This window comes from Schistocerca cancellata, chromosome 6, assembly GCF_023864275.1.
Source record: "Schistocerca cancellata isolate TAMUIC-IGC-003103 chromosome 6, iqSchCanc2.1, whole genome shotgun sequence".
In the NCBI taxonomy this organism is placed as follows: domain Eukaryota; kingdom Metazoa; phylum Arthropoda; class Insecta; order Orthoptera; family Acrididae; genus Schistocerca; species Schistocerca cancellata.
The window spans coordinates 325,774,393-325,798,283 of record NC_064631.1 but is presented as its reverse complement, the minus strand read 5'-3'; the positions used below and the strand labels follow the sequence as shown (position 1 = coordinate 325,798,283).

At 37.5% G+C, this 23,891-nt stretch overlaps 1 protein-coding gene across 1 annotated transcript in view; it reads right to left on the bottom strand.

Annotated features, from left to right (window-relative positions):
* The window catches only part of LOC126190965 (non-lysosomal glucosylceramidase), a 250,969-nt gene that overhangs the window by 64,559 nt on the left and 162,519 nt on the right, over nucleotides 1-23,891 (bottom strand). The window contains exon 12 of the mRNA XM_049931627.1: nucleotides 2,138-2,396. Within this exon, the coding sequence (XP_049787584.1) occupies nucleotides 2,138-2,396 (259 nt within the window). The remainder of the gene's footprint in view (nucleotides 1-2,137; nucleotides 2,397-23,891) is intronic.

The following is a 23,891-nucleotide window of genomic DNA, read 5'->3' as shown; positions in this document are numbered from 1 at the left end:
CACTTTCCATCAAACACACAAAAGTCTGTGGACAAGCTGGATTCAACCTAATCTGACAGTGTAACTCCCAATACGACAACTGAAAGTATTACACAAAATCTTATTAAACACAAAAACTAACCTTGCCTGAGATTTCAGAACTGGCCAACTTATTTGAACTTGCACTGTGCCATAACTATTCCTCATTTAATGGTACGATCTACCAACAGAAATAAGACTTAGCTAAGGGTTTACTCCGAAATGCTTTGCTAGAGTAACAACATATCAAGCTCCTTGCTGACATAGTCAGCAACCGCTTAAAAAAAAAAAGACATTTTTAATGGTAAAACTAACATTGCCATAAAAATAGTTTGTTACAGCACATATGTTGATTACACTCTACTCTTATGGAACAAAATATGAGCTCGATGAACTTTTTACAATATTCAGTCCACTCCATAATACAATAATGTTTACAACACAACATGAAAGAAAACGTTCCACACTACACACAAAGCAGCACACCTTCAAAAACATACACAAGTACACTGCACTCAGGTTCATCTCCAACCCCTCTCCCTGCCCCTGCTTCTTCCTCCTCCTCCTCCTCCTCCTCCTCCTCCTCCCCCCCCCCCCCCCCCGCCCTCTTCCCACCCCCCCACCCCATCTGACACAATTCCAACCCAATATAGTTCACCTACTGAAATGCACCACTGGCATTGAGCATTCAGCCAGTGCCTCATTGGTGCATAGGCTGTGTGCGAATGAATGTGTACTCTGGTTTTAAAGGGGCTTACTCCAAAAGCTAGCAAATTTTCTTTCTGTTTTGTGTGTGCTCGTCAATGACTCAATGCTTCTGCTTTTCAGTGAGTGGTCTCCTTTACTCTTAAAGTATTTACATGCTGCCAGAACTTTCCTATGAAATTAATCCATTATCTGCTAAGGCATAATATCATTTATAATATTATTTTTTCCTGTAGCAGAAATAATGTCATGCTCCATATCTATACTTGTCTATCTCAATATTATGCCAAATCAGTTTGGTTTTATTGTCTTTATATTGCAATTTCCAACATTCTAGTTTCCAAGCACTCCTCTTAACATATTGCAATACTGTCTATTACATAAATATACCTCAAGAGCTTGCTGGTTTTGGTTATGCACCTCTTTTACCTTTGAAGATACTCTTCTGCCCATAGTAAGTACATTAAATTCGGTACTAGTATCTGTCTCAAATAAAACGTTCAGACCAGTCACTATGTTTTATGCTCTTACCACAGAATTCTGTAGTAAAGTTATAGATCGGTCTCACTCTCTGGAATATAAACACAGAGAACTCCAGATTATCTATGTTAATGTGAACCCAAGACTGCATGGACAATCAAATACCATGGATAATCTGAAATAAATATGTTTTTACAGGAAACTGCTATTTGCTGTATTTTTAAAACATAGTGTAAGTCAGAACTGATGTGAAGCCATCATACAACTGTTATTCAAGCAATATTGAGGATATTCAACCCATTTGTCAGTCATTTGATTATTGCCACAACATGTTTCAGGACAATATTATCCCATTTTCAAGTGCTAAAAGCAACGAAACCAGATAAAACAATCCCCCTTATACCAACAGACATGTCAGTATTACAGACATCCTGAGTTATACTCTACCTTAAAAAAGAAAACAAAATAAGGTAGGGATAATGCTACCCCCCAAACATGTTATGGCAATAATCATATGAATGACAACTGGGCTGAATATCCTCGATAATGCTGTATGTCACATCTGAAGACCCACTGCATTACTTACATTTTACTCACCAGAAATAATGGATTGGAAATTATCAATCTTTAACTTATAGAAAAAAGATAGGCAAATGAATACACAGGAAATCGATGATGGATATGTTACAAGGGTGGAGCCTTTGCATCATTTTCCTGAAGCTTGACTGGGAAGTGGAGTGTGTATATTTTTTTAAGCAGAGTTGCAGAATATATATTACTCTTATTCAACTTCTAGTTGGAAATTTTTTTGTCAATATATAGAATTGCAAACACGCTGATTTCCGTGGCACAGTATGCTAACAGGTGAGTAAGCAAAATACAATGTTCCTTGGCACTTTCATGATAAGAAAAACGACTTCTGCACTGAACTCACCTTGGTCCCTTCATGATCCAGGCATCAAATGTCTGATCAGCAAATCCACTATTTTCAATAAGGCCATCATTATCTTCATCCCATGTCAGTGCCTTATTCATGACTGTTTTTATTTTTGGCCACATAGCTTCAAGATAGTCACAAGAATCAAAAAAGCAGTAGTCACGGTAACACTGGAGAACGAATTTTAAATTCAGATCACGCCATTCCGAGACATCATGAATGGGATATGAATTTATGGCTAAGAATGGTTCTTCCTCTGCAAATAAAATGAAGTTTAGTATTTAACTAAGTCTTGAACACAAAGTGGGAAAGCAGAATGAACAAAATTTAATCTAGTATCAATATGCCATTCAAATTACATATGTTTAATATTAGCACAAAATAGATAAAAACACACAAGCAAACACTACAGAAGCTATCTGATACTTTATACAAATAAGTAACTTTATTGTGTCCTTTCTCACAGTAACTTCCACATTGTGTTGCAAAATTTTGTGCTACTTTCAATTAACTCATAATATAAAATATATTAGATACTTAAAAAGTAAAACAATGAAAGAATCAAGCAAAAAGAATCCGGAGCAAGTAAAATACTGAGGCAAATGAAACTGATATCCATACAACAGATGTTCCTAAAATGATACTCAATAACATCACTGATCACAAGATTCAATGGTTACATCCCTGATGGACAGTAACAGCGCACTAACCAGCAATCATCCACTTCTAGATGCTTATGATTTGCTCCAAAATACACTGTATGTACTGATGCATTACTTTCAAAATTACAATCCCAAAGGAGATTATGGAAAGTAGTCACTAAAAAGCAGCAATTCTTTTGGCCATGATGGTACTGCTAGCATGCTAGCAGAGCACTAAAACCTTGTGAAAATATGATAAGACTGCCCTTGAACAACCTCTGTAATCAGTCAAAAAATTTAAATATGCTACAGGAATGCCCATCTATAAAAATGGCAACAGAAGAAATGTCTCTAAATACAAGCACACTGCACATCCTTCAGCCTATTCCAGAATGTTAGAGGAAATAGCCAACAACAGAATACTGACACATTTGTCTGATCAGAATTTTTAACTACCTGTCAATTTGCCTTCTTTGAGGGATTCTTCACAGATAAAACCACAAAAATGCTAACAAAGTTCTGCCACAGCTAAACAAGAAAATTTTTTTCTGCTGACGTATTCTGTGACCTAGTCAATGACTTGGTTAAATGGACTATAAATTCATAGGGTAAAATAAAAGTTATGGCAGCTCTCTTCCATAGGTGAGGCCATCTTTTACTACATAATGCATATGGTTACACTGACAAATAACACGTCAGACGTAACATTAAATTGAGAGCAAAACAAGACAAACCACAGTATTCAGTCCTGTCTCCATTCTCCTCTTAATTTGTTTCAATGACTATATGATTTGAAAAACATGACATATGCCTCCACAAACAATGAGCTTATAATTTATTTGGGCATTCCCTAGTCAAATGTATTAGTAACTGAGCTGATCCTTTCACTACACATGCTGGCGGCGGCGGTGAAAAGTTGTAGTGTGAGGTCACTAAACAAAGAGTTTGCAAGGTCTGTTAACCACTCAAAAGTTTATTTAAAGAAGTGTTAATTGTACCTTGAGGTTGCATTAAAGGTTGGGTGGCAACCTTAGCCACTGATGGCGATTATTAATATCTTGAGCTTTAACAGTGCTGTGGCAAGAATAAATAATACGCATCCTTTAAAACAAAACTGACATCCTGTTTACTGAAAAGCAGACCTATATTTTTCTACAGTCACAAGTTGCCATGCCACTTCATAAATGGAACCACATGACCTCCACATTGAGAAGGATATTCAACATTAGAAGAGACAAAGTGAGCTACAGAACACCACAATGGACAACTGATACTGTACATATCAAACATATCATAGCCTTCACATGTATGACCAGGCTGTTACCTCCAGCCACTAGGGCATGGCTTTTAGAGTGGAGGTGTGGGACATGATTTGCCCTGAGGGGATAATACTGAGTGACTGACTGAAGAACTGTACTGCAATTAATAATGAACAACAATGAAACAGTAGGAACAGTGACTTTTTAACTGTAATTCATTGAACAGTAACTTTGATAGGCTGTGCAACGATTTTGATTCATAACATTAGTAAAGAACATAAGATCATAGTGTTCTGTAAATAATACAACACTGATAAAGTGCAAATCTTTACATAAGAATAGGTGGAAGTAACTTCACCAATATTTTTTTTTTTTGCTTTTTGTCAAAATTACCCAACAGTGTTGATGAGTGACAGTTGACATTTTAGAATGCTAAAATCTGTGACGTGAATGCAATATTAAAGACTTAGATCAAGGGGAAAAACAGTTTTTGAGGTTTTCTGTATGAGATGGGCAATATGGCATAAGGCTCAAGGCAGCAAGCAGCTGCCAGATGGCGCATGGTTGCTTCACAGCACACAATTGTCATCACAGCAGGGAGGAGACATAATGAGAGGTAGAGTTTCCACCACACCTAGTGAACACAGCACAACACATCAACATGTGGCCAGACATCTCAAAATTTATGGTAGGCTGATCTTATCTCTGTGTAGCTCAGCACAATGCCACATTGAGTGCACAACAGTCTGCAATCTTAGCATAATGAGTAGATCCATAGAAAATAATATGGCAGATCATACTGAGTGTGAAAGATGAAGATACGTTTTACAAAGGGATTAAATAAAAAAACTAATAATTTCAGAAAAACCAGGAAACAACTAAAAATTGACTAAAAGAAATTAATCATTCTGTTGAGGAAAATTTTGAAAAAATAGATTAAAGGCTTGGTGCTTCTTTTGGAAAAGTTCAAAATTCCACTGATAACATAGATCAAAAACTCAAATAGCTAATAACAGAAGTTACAATTTCTAGAGGGGAAAAAAAAAGAGTCAAGAGTTGGGAAGACAGTATATCTAGAAGATAACGTTTTGGGAATATTATCTAATAATAAAGAGGTCAACTGAGCACATGGGCTTCTTCAAACTACTGTAAATGAATCTAATGATGGTCAAGTAAAGAGAGACCAGAAGTGAAATAATTTGATTATCAAATATCTAATATGCACAGAGCTTCAAGTTAGAAAAGGTTTGCAAAACTTCATTTGAACAAAGATTTAGCAAAGATCTGTTCAAAGACAATTATAAAGGGAGGGAATTGTGCAACAAAATTCAGAGAGGGTCAGCTGAAGATATAGAATTGCTGGTTATTTTCACCAATTGAGTAGCAATGCAGGACATGTTGAAAAGCAAATAGATACCGGTATGTGAACATGGAATAACACACTGCTACTGAGAAATGATGTACACCAGTGCTAAATCACACACAACAACAAATGGGAGGATAGGTCGTGACAGGAGGTTTGTAGGTCATATATTGTGAGCCTAAAGGCCCGAGGAGGTTGAAGGGCCTGCATCACTGCTCATATTATTTGTATTTCATTTCATGTATAATCATACATTCGCCAACCATTGAAGCACAGAGTTAAATTTTCTTTATCTTAAAAACCAGGAATGAGAGTGTCTATTAGAAAAAGGTGCAAATAATAAACATGACAAACTCAAACACTGGAAGATCCAGGAAGAAATGTAACAATATCATGAAAAGATAAGCTGCTACTCACCATATAGCGGAGATGCCGAGTCACAGATAGGCATAACAACAAAATTGTCACAAATAAAACTTTTGGCCAGTAAGGCCTTCATCAACCTTAGACGACAGACCCACACACTCACGCAAACACAACTCACACATACGACTGCAGTCTTAGGCAACTGAAACCACACTTCGAGCAGCAGCACCCGTGCTTGATGGAGGAGGTGACTGGGTTGAGGTAAGGAGGAGGCTGGGGCAGGGAGGGGGAGGGATAGTATGGTAGGAGTGGCAGATAGTGAAGTGCTGTAGGTAAGACAGAGGGAAGGGTAGAGGTAGGGAGTGGGGAGGGGGGGGGGGATAGTGGAAAAGGAGAGAGTAAAAAGACTGGATGTGATGGTGGAGTGACAGCTGTGTAGTACTGGAATGTGAACAGGGAAGGGGCTGGATGGGTGAGGACAATGAATAATGAAGATTGGGGCCAGGAGGGTTACGAGAACGTAGGATGTATTGCGGGGAAAGTTCTCACCTGCGCAATTCAGAATAACTGGTGTTGGTGGGAAGGATCCATATGGAACAGGCTGAGAAGCAGACATTGAAATAAAGAATGTCATGTTGGGAGGCATGCTCAGCATCATGGTGGTCCAGTTGTTTCTTGGCCACAGTTTGTCGGTGGCCATTCATGCAGACAGACAGCTTATTGGTTGTCATGCCCACATAGAATGCAGCACAGTGGTTGCAGCTCAGCTTGTAGATAAGATGACTGGTTTCACAGGTAGCCCTGCCTTTGTTGGGATAGGTGATGTTTGTGACCAGACTGAAGGTGGTGGTGGTGGTGGTGGTGGTGGTGGTGGTGGTGGTGTTGTGAGGACATATGGGACAGGTCTTGCATCTAGGTCTATTAAGGGGTATGAGCCATGAGGAAAGGGGTTGGAAGCAGGAGTTGTGTAAGGAAGGACGAGTATATTGTGTAGGTTTGGTGGATGGCAGAATACCACTGTGGAAAGGGTGAGAAGAATAGTGAGCAGGACATTTCTCATTTCAGGACACAATGAGAGGTAGTCCAAACCCTGGTGGAGAAAATATTCAGTTGCTCCAGTCCTGGGTGGTACTGAGTTACGAGGGGAACGCTCCTCTGTGGCCGGACAATGGGACTTTGGGAGGTGGTGGGAGACTGGAAAGATAAGGCACAGGAGATTTGTTTTTGTACATAGTTGGGAGGATAATTATGGTCTGTGACAGCTTCAATGAAACCTTCAGTGCATTTTGAGAAGGAGTGGTTGTCACTGCAGATGCGATCACCACAGGTGGCTAGGCTGTATGGAAGGGATTTCTTGGTATGGAATGGGTGGCAGCTGTCAAAGTGGAGGTATTGCTGGTGGTTAGTAGTTTTGATACGGATGGTGGTACTGTTGTTACCATCTTTGATGTGGAGGTCAACATCTAGAATTGTAACTTGTTGGGTTGAGTAGGATCAGGTGAAGCAAATGGGGGAGAAGTTGTTGAGGTTCAGGAGGAATGTGGATAGGGTGTCCTCATCCTCAATCCAGATCACGAAGATGTCTTCAATGAATCTGAACCATGTGAGAGGTTTAGGATTCTGGGTTTCTAGGGAGGATTCCTCTAGATGGCTTCCATGACAAACTATTAGATAAGATAGGTCATAAAAATGGCTCTGAGCACTATGCGACTTAACTTCTGAGGTCATCAGTCACCTAGAACTTAGAACTAATTAAACCTAACTAACCTAAGGACATCACACACATCCATGCCAGAGGCAGGATTCGAACCTGCGACCGTAGCGGTCACTCGGTTCCAGACTGTAGCGCCTAGAACCGCACGGCCACTCCGGCCGGCTAAGATAGGTCATAACTTGAAAATATTTTCAAATGAATAAGTAACAGGTGCAAAGAGCCACAACGGTGAGTGACAAAAGGTCAAAGTTTGTGTTAAGAAAATGGAGAGGGTACAATGTCTTGTAATGCACAAAAGGCAAGTTAATGAGTCTAACAGGTAACCATCTAGTTAGTTACATGTTCCACAGATCATCTGAAGAATTCTTTTATCAAAATGATGTGGAATGAGACAATGTACAGAATATGTATAGATGATTGTTTTAACATTAATAAACAAATTATTATTTTAGTCCTACTCACGCAACTGCCTTTTTTCTTACTGGCTACTTGTTTTTAAGTAGAAATTAGTGCAGGAGAAATAATTTTAAGTTACATTTAAAACTTGTTTTGCTATCTCTCAGATCTTTTATGTTACACAGTAAATGATCAAACATTTTTATTTCTGCATGTTGAAATCCTTTCTGAGCCACCGACAGATTTAATAATGGGTAATAAAGGTCATTTATTCCTCCTAGTGTTGTAGGTATGGACATAACAGTTAACTCTTAAATAGCGACAGATTACTGATTATGAATTTCATTATCAAATGTAGCCATATACAAGTTACCACAGACAATTATTCTGTAAGACATTATTGAATGGATATGTGCAAAATATGTCAGCAGGGTCTGAATCATTTGTTTCCAAGACCAGCAATTATATGAAGAGCCAAAGTAGCTGAACTTAATTCTTTGTATCTTTCTTCCAGTTCAGTTTTTTATCAATATGTACACCCAAAAATTTGGAGCATTCTACGCAATTTACTGACTCCTGCTGATGTGCTACATCAATTGTTGCAATCGTCAGTATGACTATTTGTTGTACAGAACTGAACTAGTGCAGTTTTTCTCTTTTTGCCAAAATTTAAGGAGTGTCCATTTCCTGAGAACTATTTTATAATTCTTTGTAAAATATAATTTACTAACTCTTCTGTTGGTTTCTCTCTAATAGGATTTACAACAACACTAGTATTTCCTGCAAAAAGTACCAATTCTGCTTGTTGGCTCTGGAAGAAATAGGAGTGGACCCAAAATTGAATTCTGTGGAACTCCCTTTGTGATTTGTCCCCCGACACTAAAATTTTCTTTCCTCCTGACACTGTGTGAATTATTCAGCACAACCTTTTGCATTCTGTTTGTTACGTATAATTCAAACCAAGCATATATAAATCCACCAATTCCATAAAACTTGAGGTTTTCTAAGAAAGTGACATTACCTACACAATCAAACACCTTGGAACAATCACAAAAAAATACCAACTGGCTATATTAAACAATCGAAACTCCAGATAGGAATATCAACAATGTAGGAAAAGACAGATTGCTACTTATCTAAAGAAGACACTTAATGTGTCTCGAGATTCTGGCCCAATATGCTGGAGCTGGAGGTCATGTGTGCGTGAAGTGTGTTTGCTTGTTTGTGTGAATGGTGTGTGCTTCTCTTTTGCTGCTGAAGGCTACGGGCAAAAGCTTTATGTAAGTGCCTTTTAATTGTGCCTGCAACTTTGTGTGTCTTCTTTACGGTAAGTAGCAATCTGTCTTTCCCTACAACTGGCACTTTTTTTATTATTTAAGGCTTTTGATGTTTGATGAGTGAATGCATAAATAGCATTCTCAGTCAAGTAATCCTTTTGGAATCCAAATTGTGATAAGCTAAGTAAATTGTTTCAACTTAAATGCAAGACCATTCTTGAGTAAATAACTTTTTCAAATATTTTGGAAAAAGATGTCAGTATGGAAACTGGACAACACTTGTTTAAGTCTGTCTTGTCACCTTTCTTATGAAGAAGTTCAACAGTTGCATATTTTAACCTGACTGTAAAACATCCCTGTGCCAGTGATGCATTGCATATATCACTTAGGACATTACTTGTTAAGTCAGAACAACTTTTCAAAATTCTGTTTGAAATTCCATGAAATCCACAAGAGCTTTCGTATTTTAGAATTCTATTAATTTCCGAGAAGGATGTTGGTGTTACTTCTATTTGCTTAAAATTTTGTTAACGGCATTTCTAATATATTCTCTTGCTTCTTCAACTGAAGCATTTAATCCAATTCTTCCTACTACATTTAGAAAGTGATTACTAAAACTACTTGCAACTTGTGAATTATAAGTCACAACATTGTCATTTAGTTTAATTGTTATGGTATCTTGTACACATACTGGCTGTCCATGCTCCCATTTGTATTGCATATATCTTTACTCTTATTATCTGCAATATTAATTTCTGCCAGGATGTTAATACTTATGTCTTTTAATGAATTCTCTTAAACAGTACAGAATTTTTTGTAGTATGCAAGTAATATCAAATCTTGACTTACTCTTGCATTTATATAAATTTCCCTCCTCCTCTTGCAAGAGATTTTAATTCCACAGCTTACTTGTCTTGCTCAGGATAATTTTTTAGGAAAGCAACTTTCAAATACTTACACAAATTTACTACAGAATAAATTGAATTCAACATTAGCAGCTCTTTTTATATATTCCTCATCCAATAATACCACTTTTAAACTTACTCTTAAAACATGGTATCCTGTTCTCATTGATAAGTCTCACTGCTTTGTATAAAGCTATCTCAGGATTGTAAGGTGCCTTACTGTTTATTTCCATTAATCTCCAGGAATGTCTATAAAAATGTTATCAATCAGTTTTCTCCTATCTTGCTCCACACAATTTGGAAAACTGACTACTGAAATTAGATTTCAACAACAAAATAATAATTCTACTTCATTTTTCCTGTCCTTGTCTTTTAAGAAATCTACATTGAAATCTCCATGAATTACTCTTTCATTTTGTCTGACAAACAGCTCAATAATGCATCTAGATTTCTAATAAATAGATGAAAATTTTCTGGAGGGGATTTGTAGACTGTTACAATTATTAGAGAAGTATTCTGTAGTAGCAATTCACAAGCACATGCTTCTATGTTCTAATCAGCAAATAAACTATTTGTGGCAATTTTTTTTTCTCTTCGGGTGCAACTTTTACATATGTTGCAACTCCTCCTTTTTCCATGTTAACTCTATATGAAAGTGATGCAAGTCTATAATCCTTGATATTTAACTCCTCCATCCCGGTGGTCACATGGTGTTCAGCAAGAAGTTTCCACATCTTCTAGGCATACAAGAAGCTCATCATTTTTTTTTCAACCCTCTAATGTTCTAATGAAAAAAATTAATATTTTAATGGAAAACATTGTGTGTGTTATAGTCCTCTTCTGCTCTAATTTCTTTCAATACTGTGTGTCTGTTATCTGACTCAAACCTGAAAAGTATGTCCCTTTGACTTCGGTAATCACAGGGATTTTGTCTTGTTTGATTGCAATCTCACTTACACATTCTGCGAGATGTTCTGCGTCTTTCCTTCCTCCTCCTATTCAGGTGCAGGTCATGAGTAGTTTATACTTATCTCCAAATCAAAGCTACAGGCATGGCACAGATGTGATACTTTTGTTGGAAACAATTCGTTCAGCTCTTTGTTCACATGGCTAACAGTCATTTAATCCAGGTCTGGCTGTTTCACTGTAGAACTTCCATAAACCTCACATGAGTGTGTATTGGGCTGCTCCTATTTCCTCCAGGCCAGCTTTAATGCCATATCCTAAGTTTTAAGCATGCTGTTTCCTGCACCTCTGACTAAAAGACCTTATCCCCTCCATCAACATCTCACTACGACCTGCTGCACCCTACTGAGCTCAAAAACTGGTCAAGTCTTTTCTCCTATTTCAGGTCTCAAATCAAACTAATTGCTAACCAGAATAGGGAAATAGGGAAAGTGATTTCTTGAGGCTTTTCCTTTTGCCTACTATTTGTCACTTTCTTCAAACTCCCATTATTTCTTTCCCATTTCAAGCTATCTAATTCAAAATATGTCATTTCTAAACCTGCCTGGAGGGCAAAAATCTTTCTTCACTGTTCCATGATTTTCTTTTCTCACCTGCACTGCATAATATACAACTCCATGGTAGAGCCTCATCTGACACCTGGTTTCCCACTGTGTTCTCCCTAGTGTAGCATGAACCCACAATTCTAACATGTTTCTCCCATACCAATTAACCTACGACAACATCCACATTAGTCACACATGACACTACTCTTACCGTAAACTAGAAAGCACTACAATCCACTTAAACTGTAATCATTACTGGGCGGAAGCACTTTAACAAAAACATATAAAAACAACATGTTCAGAATCATTGATTGGGGGGGGGGGGGGGGGGGTGGAGGGGCGTTCTTGGTGCTCGGTTCCTGAGCTAGGAATGGGGGGTAAAAAGGTTTGGTTTATTTAACTTGGACCAGCAGCCATTTGAACATCTGCCTCCTGTAGCTACGTTACAGTATATTAAGTAACATTTGAACACTGAACCAGAGCTCTGCTAAGGCAAATCGTGCGAATCGATTAATTCCTTTTGCAAAAGGTTTTAATTGGTTTGAAATTAAAGCTCAGCTAATTGCACCATTTCTAAGTGCACTGTTCAGATCTTATACGCAAAACAGTCACCACTGTTTGGGTGTTATGTGCAAAACAGAAAACCTGTTTTCTGGGAGGTTTTTGAAGTGTACTATCCCTATACTTTAAACTTGTATGAATTGGTTCAAACTTTGCATGAAGATAGATAAATGGATAAAGTCCTAAGTAGGCTTCCATGGCCAGTGTAAAAAGGGTTTTACAGTTTATAATTAAAGTATTGTATACAATGACATGTTACAACACCCAGAAGACTTTTAATCATCAAATAAAAATGCTTTCTTATGATAAAATTGAAAATTCACTTTAAAAATCTAGCTCAAGTCAGATTTTACATGGAAAAAAAAAGAAAAAATGAGAATACATTTTATAAGCTTTTTATGATTGTGGCACTTGTATCTTTCAAACTTGTGTGAACTGGTTCAAATTTTATAAGAAGGCAAAGAAATACATGTAATTAATGGACATCCTGCTGCTTTGTGGAAGCTTTATCAGTTGCCAAGATACACCAGTCTAAATTTGCACACAAAATATGTGTAAAATCTGACTTTATGTGAATCACACATGCTGAGATGGTTTAAAGTTATACAGATGATCATAAAAAATATATTCTTACCATAATGATAAAAAGCATTTGCATAAACTCTTTCATTATTCAGGTTTTACATGCAAAAAATCAGATGCCTGCACATGAAACTGAATTTGCAGAAATGTGTTGCATTTTAATTGTTGCATTTGGATATAATTAAAGAAACTAGTTATTACAGTTTATTATTGTTTTGTTTCCAGAATGAAATTTCCACTCTGTAGTGGAGTGTGCGCTGATGTGAAACTTCCTGGCAGATGAAAACTGTGGTATAGCACTTGCTCGCCAAAGGCAAAGTTCCTGAGTTCGAGTCTCGGTCTGGTACACAGTTTTAATCTGCCAGGAAGTTTCACATCAGTGCACATTCTGCTGCAGAGTGGAAATTTCATTCTGTAAACATCCCCCATGCTGTGCCAAATCCACATCTCTGCAATATCCTTTCTTCCATGAATGCTAGTCCTGCAAGTTTCGCAGGAGAGCTTCTGTGAAGTTTGGAAGGCAAGAGAAAAGGTACTGGCAGAAGTAGAGCTTTGAGGATGGGCCATGAATAGTGCTTGGGTAGCTCAGTTGGTAGAGCACTGGCCTGGGAAAGGCAAAGGTCCCAAGTTCGAGTCTCAGTTCGGCGCACAGTTTTAATGTGCCAGGAAGTTTCTTTATTGTTTTGTTGTTTGTATATTAGAGATTTTATCTACCACTGGCTTAAAACCATCAAAAAATCTTGGATGTGGAAAACCACATGTGCACCAAACCAGAATTATGCGCAGCCCAGTACAGTGTGAGATACTTTTCAGTTGAGCATTTAAAGCTTCATTGATGAGCACACACAAAATTAGACTAACCTGAAAACTGGAGAAAAAGTCACTTTATTTCTACCTAATACGAAATGTTTCACTGTGTTTTCTTCAAGATCTGCTATGGTATCTTGTAGAAAATTTATTTTTGGAGAAAACAAGCTTAACTTCATCAATTTCCATACATTATTGAAAAGTTGATAGTATTTTGTCATGCATACATTGTTTTGCAGTTGTTCTGCTTCTTTCAGCTAATCGTACTCATACTTAATTTCGATTGGTTGTTGGAACATTTCACGCCAAAATTATTCACATGAGCTTTCTAGTGGTGGTTCCCTAATTTTCAGTTATTATTATTGCACACATTAAATAAAAAAGGACAATAATTATAAGATACGAGTTATGTTCCAATAGTTTATTATTTGTTGTGCAAATCGTTCAGCTCATGATATAGTAAGCTTTTAAGGTAAGTTTATCTGTGCAATATAGATGGTCGTTTTATAATTTTATCTAATTAATACACACTATTTACATACATCAGCAGCATCACAAACGTTGCACAGTATTTAATATTTTGTGTGCTCTTTTAGTGTCATGCCTATGTGAAGAAAGTGTGAATAACTATAAAACAAAAAATTAACAAAATCAATAAAAAATTTGAAACAAAATAACAAGATAGTAAAAATGATAAAAAATATAAAAAACAAAATAATAAAATAAACTCCTGCAGGCATGTGATTTTGACTTGGTGGTGGTGGTGAACATGAATGTTCACAAGTGTGAGGTCACTGAATATGAAATTTTTAAAGTGTGTTAATCATTCAAAGGTTTCTTCATGGAATTATTAATTGTACAATCAGGTTGCATTAAGAGTTGGGTGGAGACCTTGTTCGAGTGAGGTCGCGTGTGTGACATCACGAATGACGACTATTAATATCTTGAGCAAACTAGTGTTAAATGCCAAGAATTGTTATGCTGATTGTTGGTATTGATTCTGTGATCCTAATATGTGATCAGCATCATAACTGTCATGTGTCAATATCAATGTATGAAGTAGGCTTCACGCGGAATGTTCTGTAACATTTTGCGTGTGTAATTTTAACAGTGCCATGGCAAGAATTGCAACACCAAATAAAAGATACACATCCCTTAAAAATGCACATGCTATTTACTGAAAAACAGATGCTCATTTTTTCTACAATCAGAATAGTTGCAGCACAGCTTCATAAACCAAACCACAACCGAGCGTGACCTACTGCAGAGAGAGAGAGAGAGAGAGAGAGAGAGAGAGTAACATCAAAATTAGATGATGCAAGTTGGTTACAGAACTTTGTGATGTGTACCTGATGCTACAGATGTCAAACAACAGCCCCCGTGTATGGCCAGACTGTTACCTCCACCTGGCAGGCCATCACTTTTGGAGTGGAGAAGTCGTACAGAAGCTCCATTATATCCACAAAGGCCTTACAACGAGCCTTCTCATAGACAAAGATCACTATACAGTCTCTAACATCGAGAATTTATGTACACATAAGGAAGAGATACTAAATCAGATGTGAAAGTATCAAGAATGTGAAATGATTTGCATTCAGGACTCTCAAGACGTATGACACTGTTGCTCAAAGATTAGAGGCATGTAGGTTGCAGCTGCACATCCACATCGACAATATGTTGGCACTTTTGTCAAGCCTAATATACAGGTTCTCTCTGCAGGAATAACAACAGCAGAAGATACTGGAACTCTAACAGTTGAGTTGAGTGTTTTCACTGTAATTCAGTTCATAAACCAGCAATATATGACATCACTTTAGAAGAGCCTTACAGTTTTCAGAATCTAGTGCAAGCCACCGGAGTTGGAGTCAGGTGTGTGTGTGTGTGTGTGTGTGTGTGTGTGTGTGTGTGTGTGTGTGTGTGTGCGCGCGCCCGCGCGCGTGGTTGCTTGTGTGAATGAAAGGTGTGTGTTTCCTTTTTGACAAAAACTGTGCCCGACAGCTTATGTATAAGTGTCTTAATTTTGTCTGTCTGCAACTTAATGTCTCATCTTTACGGTAAGTAACAATCTATCTTTTCCTACACTGTCAGCTTCAAAAGATGGGATTATGGGAGAGAGTAATAGTCCTTAGTCTGCACTCTTATCATCATCCCAAATAAATTATCGGTTGGCTGTAATGCGTATAGGTTTTGTTGTGATTACCATTATTTAAACCAGAAAAAAATACAGACTACCCTATGTCTAATGTAACAGAGATCTCAGGTAACCTGGGCCAGTGTCATTATTTAATAACTGTGGGCCTATGAAGTGGGTACCATCAACTGGAGATAGTGCCTGAAGATTTTCCAGAAACAAGGTGCTCAACTCCATCTTGTCATTATCAATATCATCGCTTGCCTTTTGGACTGAAAAACATGACAACAGCTTTCCACAGATTGTTAGATGGTATATTGTGAGGGTTAATCTCAATGAAATACATGGTCTATTCAAATGATATTGTGCTCTCCAAGGATACCTAGGAGCATACGATTTGTTTATGCCAGGTTTTTGACCATTTACATCCTACATGGTTAACACTCAGTCTGGAAAAACGTCACTTTGTTTTGCAAGAAGATCGTTACTTGGCCTAGGGATGATCATTGCAATGGTAATAGTTTTCTAGCCATAAAACCAAGATGAAATTGGGGTTCATTCAGTTCTACTAAATGGCCTTCCAACTCAACTTTGACATGATGTGCAACCATGAAATCTAAACCAACTTCATAGCCACTGACAACCATGGGGAGGACTTCCCCTCAGTCATAATCCTAGCACTGTTGAACCAAATGAATTAAAATGACCCCCAATTAAACCCTTAACCCCCAGCATGGCTGATTCAGTTCTACTACACCAAGTACGTTCTTACTTACCACATATACTTGGGAGCCACCACATTAAAAAAATACGCATAACTTTCCTTTCACATAACCAGTTAGAAAAAAGTCAGCCACTGACTCCACCCAGAGCTGACCTGTATGAATCCTTACTGTGAGTACTGTACACTGGACACACCACCTACTGCCCCATTTAACAGTGGGGGGTACAAGGTCCGCCTTGTGGCCACCTTCCCTATCTTTGCAAACTTTTGTTTGTACATTTCCATCCTGATAATGTTGTCCCTACAATTACACTTTATATGACCTGTATAGCCACATCTAAAACATTTGATATCAGAGTTAAATTTGCCTCCTTTTCTTGTGGTTTGGTAACCACATCAACTTCAGCTAGTGTCACCACGGTTTCCACTGTTTCATTCAGAGTCTTTGGGAATTCCATACAAACTCTATGAGACATTTCTGGCTGTATATCCCATAAAGACTCATCAAGTGCTCCCTGTACAGCTTCTGTAAAATGGTCTAATTCACACCATCACCCTCAGTGAGTTTATATGTATTGACATCAATTTTGCGAATGTGGTCCACAAAACTCTACCGATCCCTTATGTTTCTGGAATATCCATTAAACTGGTTATTAACCCAATTTCTTAAACTAGCAGCTGTATCCAAATTATCAAAAAACATAATGACATATTCTCTTTATTTCCAAGCAAATGAATTGACCAACAAAGTGGTGTCAGTATCAAAGAAAGGTGCTGCACTGCATGTGGCTGTTCCCTCCTTTCCTAACTTTGTTGTCCTTATTCAGTAACTTTATCTATCAGATGCTGAATCACATCTTGAGCAAAAACTTGCTTATCCATGATGCTTACTTATTACCAACAGAAATATACAATATACCCAAAATAACATGGAAAGGAATAAGAAACAATAGGGGAACAACCATACAGGTCCAAAAAACTCTAAAATCGGCACATTATCATAAATTTCATCTGCATCCTTTATCATTTCCAGTTTGGATCCAGTTAGATCCAAAAAAAGTTCTTACATTTCATTACTCTTTCAACAGCCAGAGCTACCTCAATACACAACATTCATAAACAATGTCTTTCATATTTCCTACTTACCACCACCCATTCTAATCACTCTTCTTCAGATTTATGTATCCCTTTAATTTCTTTCTCTCCTAATAATTTCTTGGACAAGATTCTAATTCTGCCACTGAGTATTTAACTTGTTTATTCATGAACTAATGGCCGCTTCAGTTCACATCACCTGTCTCTCTAGTTATCATCATCCCACTGCTCTTTATTCATCCATTTAACTACTGCTTATTGTCCTATCAAGCAATGTAACTCTTGCATTGCATTATTAATTTATATATTATTAGGTGCTTCTGTGTTTGCATTCTGCAGCTGTATCATTTACATATCACTTTTGTTATATGATGAAATCTCCTTCCTTTTCTACACAACTTATATTTTCACACACTTCTTTCTTCTTTTTCCTTCCTATTGAATACACAGTAACTCAATATGTATAGGTCATTTTTTCCTTTCTTTTAGACACCAGCTCTAACACAATTTTCCATTCTGGCAGTCTTTATCTATGCTCATGTGGTGACCGAAATCAGGTAACATAACAGAAAACAGGATCACTGACAATCAATTTATAGCACTGAAAGCAGGCATACTATACAAACAGAAAAAGGGAGAGCTAGACTGCTCTCTGAAATGATAGTAGTGCTACTTATACAAAGTTTCAAAGATTCAAAAATACACCACAATCAAGAAATTTTCCAGAACTTGTTTACATTAAATTATAGATATTGTCAGTTTGTTGGAACTGAACTTGGGAATTTTAGCATCACCATGCACCAACTCTACAGCTACACCACAAAGGAAAATGGACAGGCTGCAGCTTTGCTCCTACATCTGAAAAGAAAACAGCAAGCTAATGATTTGGGAGGCTTTTTCAACACACACCACAGTATTCCAATGCAGGATCTTGTCAAACGGCCTTGGTATGCCAAAATTTAAAAATCCATGCTTTCCAATCATGTTGTTTCATTCTCAGCACCTCTATGATACTCAAGGGTAGCTATTTGCATCAAGGCTTTGCGATTGCCAAAAGACCTTTTGGTCACTCGCATGGTATATCTTCATGGGCAATCTTTCTGTGCTCTAGGCTCCCAAAACCAACATTAGCAGCCAATAAATAGCACTGAATCTGAAATGGGCAAAAAAAGTGCTTATGTAACCTTACGCACAGGCATAAATATTGACATAGGAGACTCAGATTAACCAGACAGATCAAGTCAACTGGTGCTTGCTTTCAAATTCTAAAAGAAGTTGTTTCCTGTGTCCTGTAATGAATGGCTCAACAAAATACCCAGGCCTAACAACTTATGCTACTAGAAACAGTTGAAAAGTATCAAGAAAATGTTTTGAAGGTTTTTTTCTCCTGTGGTAAGAAGTTTTCTTCCCCAATAATTTTGTTTATTGTTTGTTACTTCAAATAGAGTTTTGGAAAAGCCAAATACACCATAATAATTGTGTTTACTTTTTACAACAGTTTGTTTTGTTTTTGATTAACCTTAGCGAAGCAGTTGTTTCAGAGACTTAGAAATAAAAAATGATTGGTTAATGGGACATCAAGGCAGTTATCTTACATGGGTTGGTCCAGTTAACCACATATAATAATTTTTTGCTTTTGTAATTTACAGATCTTTTAATTTTAAAAAATCATCTAACATCATAGTATTGGCAATAACCATAAAACATTTGGTGAAGCTCATCTGTGACAGAACAGTCTGTTGAGCCACTTAAGAACAAAATTTGTTTCAGAAAATAATGTTCCTAAAACAGTTCCAAATCCACTTCATCCATTTTCTCCTGTGTCTCCTACTGATCCAGTTCCTTCAACTTTGAATACATCTACTGGTAACCTTATTCCTTCATGTCTTCATGAGCAAGAATTCTAGGCTGAATTATCTGTGCCTCCTGAAGCCTTGCTTCTACTCCTTCAATGTGTTCCCCGAAAAAGTGATAGTCATGGCTGAAAGAAAGGATAATCTCTTATTTTTATAAGTTTACATTTGAAAGCCTGCCTTGAAGAAGAAGCCTCTGCCAGAGAATGAAAGAAAATTAAAAAGAAGAAACTTGCTCCAAAAGAACCAGATTCTTCAACAGATGAAAGCATCAACTTCATATTAGAAGAATCTGACTGTTCTTACAACGCCCAATTTGAAGACAACGATAATTTTTCAGAAATTACAGCCAATTACTTCACAACTGTTAAAATGCATTAAGTAAAAAGAGACTCTGATGGTAATTTCATAACTGGTGTGAAGGAGTCACTTGATCCTGGCATTCAAGTGACTTTCTGAAAGTAGCACATGAGTTTTAAGAGATTTTCCATGACGAAAGCAAATGCTTACGTTGCCACTGCTGATATTATTACAAAGCTTCTGGATTCCCTTAAAGACTTGTATTAAGATCTGACATAATGATTTACGTCAATGCTGATTTTCATTAATACAGCCTTCATCAAGTCACAGCTGCAAAATACTAACGCGAATTCTTTACAGACAAATGGAAAAACTGGTAGAAGCCGACCTCGGAGAAGATCAGTTCGGATTCCGTACAAATATTGGAACACGTGAGGCAATACTGACCTTAAGACTTATCTTAGAAGCTAGATTAAGGAAAGGCAAACCTACGTTTCTAGCATTTGTAGACTTAGAGAAAGCTTTTGACAATGTTGACTGGAATACTCTCTTTCAAATTCTGAAGGTGGCAGGGGTAAAATATAGGGCGCGAAAGGCTATTTACAATTTGTGTAGAAACCAAATGGCTGTTATAAGAGCTGAGGGGCATGAAAGAGGAGCAGGGGTTGGGAAGGGAGTGAGACAGGGTTGTAGCCTCTCCCCGATGTTATTCAATCTTTATATTGAGCAAGCAGTAAAGGAAACAAAAGAAAAATTCGGAGTAGGTATTAAAATCCATGGAGAAGAAATTAAAACTTTGAGGTTCGCCGATGACGTTGTAATTCTGTCAGAGACATCAAAGGACTTGGAAGAGCAGTTGAACGGAATGGATAGTGTCTTGAAGGGAGGATATAAGATGAACATCAAAAAAAGCAAAATGAGGATAATGGAATGTAGTCGAATTAAGTCGGGTGATGCTGAGGGTATTAGATTAGGAAATGAGACACTTAAAGTAGTAAAGGAGTTTTGCTATTTGGGGAGCAAAATAACTGATGATGGTCAAAGTAGAGAGGATATAAAATGTAGACTGGCAATGGGAAGGAAAGCGTTCCTGAAGAAGAGAAATTCGTTAACATTGAGTATAGATTTAAGTGTCAGGAAGTCGTTTCTGAAAGTATTTGTATGGAGTGTAGCCATGTATGGAAGTGAAACATGGACGATAAATAGTTTAGACAAGAAGAGAATAGAAGCTTTCGGAATGTGGTGCTACCATCAAGGGATCACCAATTTAGTATTGGAGGGCAGCGTGGAGGGTAAATATCGTAGAGGGAGACCACGAGATGAATACACCAAGCAGATTCAGAAGGATGTAGGTTGCAGTAGGTACTGGAAGATGAAGAAGCTTGTACAGGATAGAGTAGCATGGAGAGCTGCATCAAACCAGTCTCAGGACTGAAGACCACAACAACAACAACAACAACAACAACAACAACAACAGCCTTCATCAAGACTGTTTTTATTTAAAATTTCTATCAGTTATACTTGGTGTATCAACAACTAACAACTGAATGTTGTTGCAGTCCCTTTTACAAGGTTTGAAATTATAATTAGATTTGTTTAATGTATTTCCACTTATTTCACTGATTGGACCAATCAGCTTTATCAGTTAGGTTAAATGGTGTTTTGCGAATGAGTTAATTAGCTCAGATTTCACAACTGAAAGTAGTACAGAGCCCTTGGACACCTCATTGTGAAGGAAACACATGACCCAGACTTCCCATCAATATAATGCAGGTAAAGTATTGTTTTATGAATATATTATGATAGTATTTTGGTAAAGTGACAAATTCAGAAGATTGGATTTTATCACTGATAATCATCCTCATAATAATGTGTGTGTTGGCTGGACATATTTTGCATTAGTCATCATCAGCACAGTTGCCTCTGTATCTCAGAATACATACATTATAAACATCAAACATCACACATGATGAAGTCATCAGTGATAATATCTATGTGATTCCAGACAACTGCCATCTAAGGAGAACTTTCACATGTGCAACCTCACCTCCATAGAATGTTACCTTGATCACTTTTCCTGCTTTGGCATTGAATACTTCATTTGGAATTTCTATATGGTAACATGGAACAGCTGCAGTATGTTAGGAAGTGTGCTTGGCCAGGGTACAATAATGGGTTTTATATTGCAGGTCAGGTGTATTCATCTAGTTTTAAGGCACCAATGGAATCACTGTGATGTCTAACATCTTATGTTATAATACTCATGGATGTCCTTAGTTGAAACATAACTGTGCCCAATCCTCGAAAAGCAGTTTTTGCTCCTGGAGCACTCAAATTGGTAACAGAGCCAATTGCACACTACTCGGTGCAACGTACAACCATTACATAACAGATGATTTTCAAGTTAAGGTGGTTAATCCCATTCTTCTACACACGCTTGTCAAAGATTAATGTACAGTCTTTTTTCAGTTCAATGAACACTCATGTGAAAGAAATTCCCATGAAAATTTAAGCTGATGCACAGCAACTATGCATTCTCAATAAATTTTAGAAATGATTTTGCATCTATCTCCAGACCTTGCTCAAAGACCTTCTTTTAAGGTGAGTTGGAAGTGAGCGAGTACCACAATACCTAATCCAACAACAGAAGTGTCCTCATCTGGAGTGCTGTGAACTGATCGTAAGTTAATTTTTGTGTGTCATAGCCCTGGAGAAGGATGTCGTTGAGATTTCATGAAGGCTGAAAAGATCCATCCTATATACTAATCCATGACCACCTACTGTGACCCTGTCACAGGCATTTCCTATCCGATAAAATATTTACTACATGTGAAAAAGCCATATTATACACCAGCCGTGTTTCAATTACTGTATTATCTAAACAGCAACTAACTCAAATCATTCAGTTGCTAAACATCCTGCACACCTCAACAACAACTTCAACAGCTGCTTGAATACCTGTGTGCCATCTGATCTGTCACCCTCCCCGTCCCCATCCCCAGAATATGAGCTCTCTGAAATATGTAGATAGGAATTTTAACTCATCATCTAACATATCCTCTGTCCTCACAAACCCCTCAACCAGAAACTTATATATGAGCACCGACACCCTCACATCTCCCTCCTGGTATTTTCCAAACCATTAACTTATTTTTTCTTCACAGTCCTCTTCCCCTCCCCCCCTTCTCTCTCTCCATTTGCTCCCCCCTCCTTCCCTCCCCCCCTCATCTCTCTCTCTCTCTCTCTCTCTCTCTCTCTCTCTCTCTCCCCCCCCTCCTCCATCCCTCTAATCCATACCCATACATCTTACCCCTTCCTAGCTCCTTTCCTCCTCGTGTGTGTGTGTGTGTGTGTGTGTGTGTGTGTGTGACACACTCAACACCAGAGTAAGAGCACTAACTCGAAAGAACTTTATACCTCTAAATACAATGGTCTATGTGCCCCACATACATCAGCTAAGAATGAGTGCTTGACTTTCCTCATATTTTGTGTGTGGTTGCTATGCAGGAGTTTCTGTTACTCAAAAATTCTTTGTCAGCATGTTCTGATCCTCAAGGTGATGAAGTCAATAATTAAGAAAGCCTCAGTCATTTGTTCCAATGCTGCACAGCAAAATAATAATAATTACATAAAGAAGAAAAGTAACAGACATTAGAAGGTGGTTTTTATAAATGTCAGTATTCAGAATGAATTTGGCAGATCATCACACCATGCTTCATTCATACACATTATTTTCCTAATTTAAGACACAAATTCTTTGAAATAAAATAATGATGTACCAAGAAAAGTAAATAACTATTAGTGTTTGATCTGTGTCCCCATACAAAAATACAAGATGTTTAAAAAAAGTGTCCCATATTAGTACGGTAAACAGTACTGGTCAAAAAGTAGTGGTATAAACATACATCAGGAAACAAATGCTTCTTGCAATTTGGGCAACTTCACTTGTCTCGAGAATGGTCAGTGCTCAGTGATGTACGCTGCCTTCCTGCTGATGTTCGTTGCTCATAACTTATCAGTTGTGTTTGTATATGTTTATTGCTATGGCACTGATGCAGCTGTTTGACACACCACTTACAGCTTTCTGCTAAATCAGCTATTCTGTTTGTCACATTCTGATGTTGTGCTAGAATTAGAACAAGAATAGTAAGTGTGAACAACGAAACCATGAAATGGAGTTCTATTACTCCTTAAGGAAAATGGGCAACAGCATTGACTGACAGGTATGTGTCATGTACACAAAACCACATCATCAACACTACACTA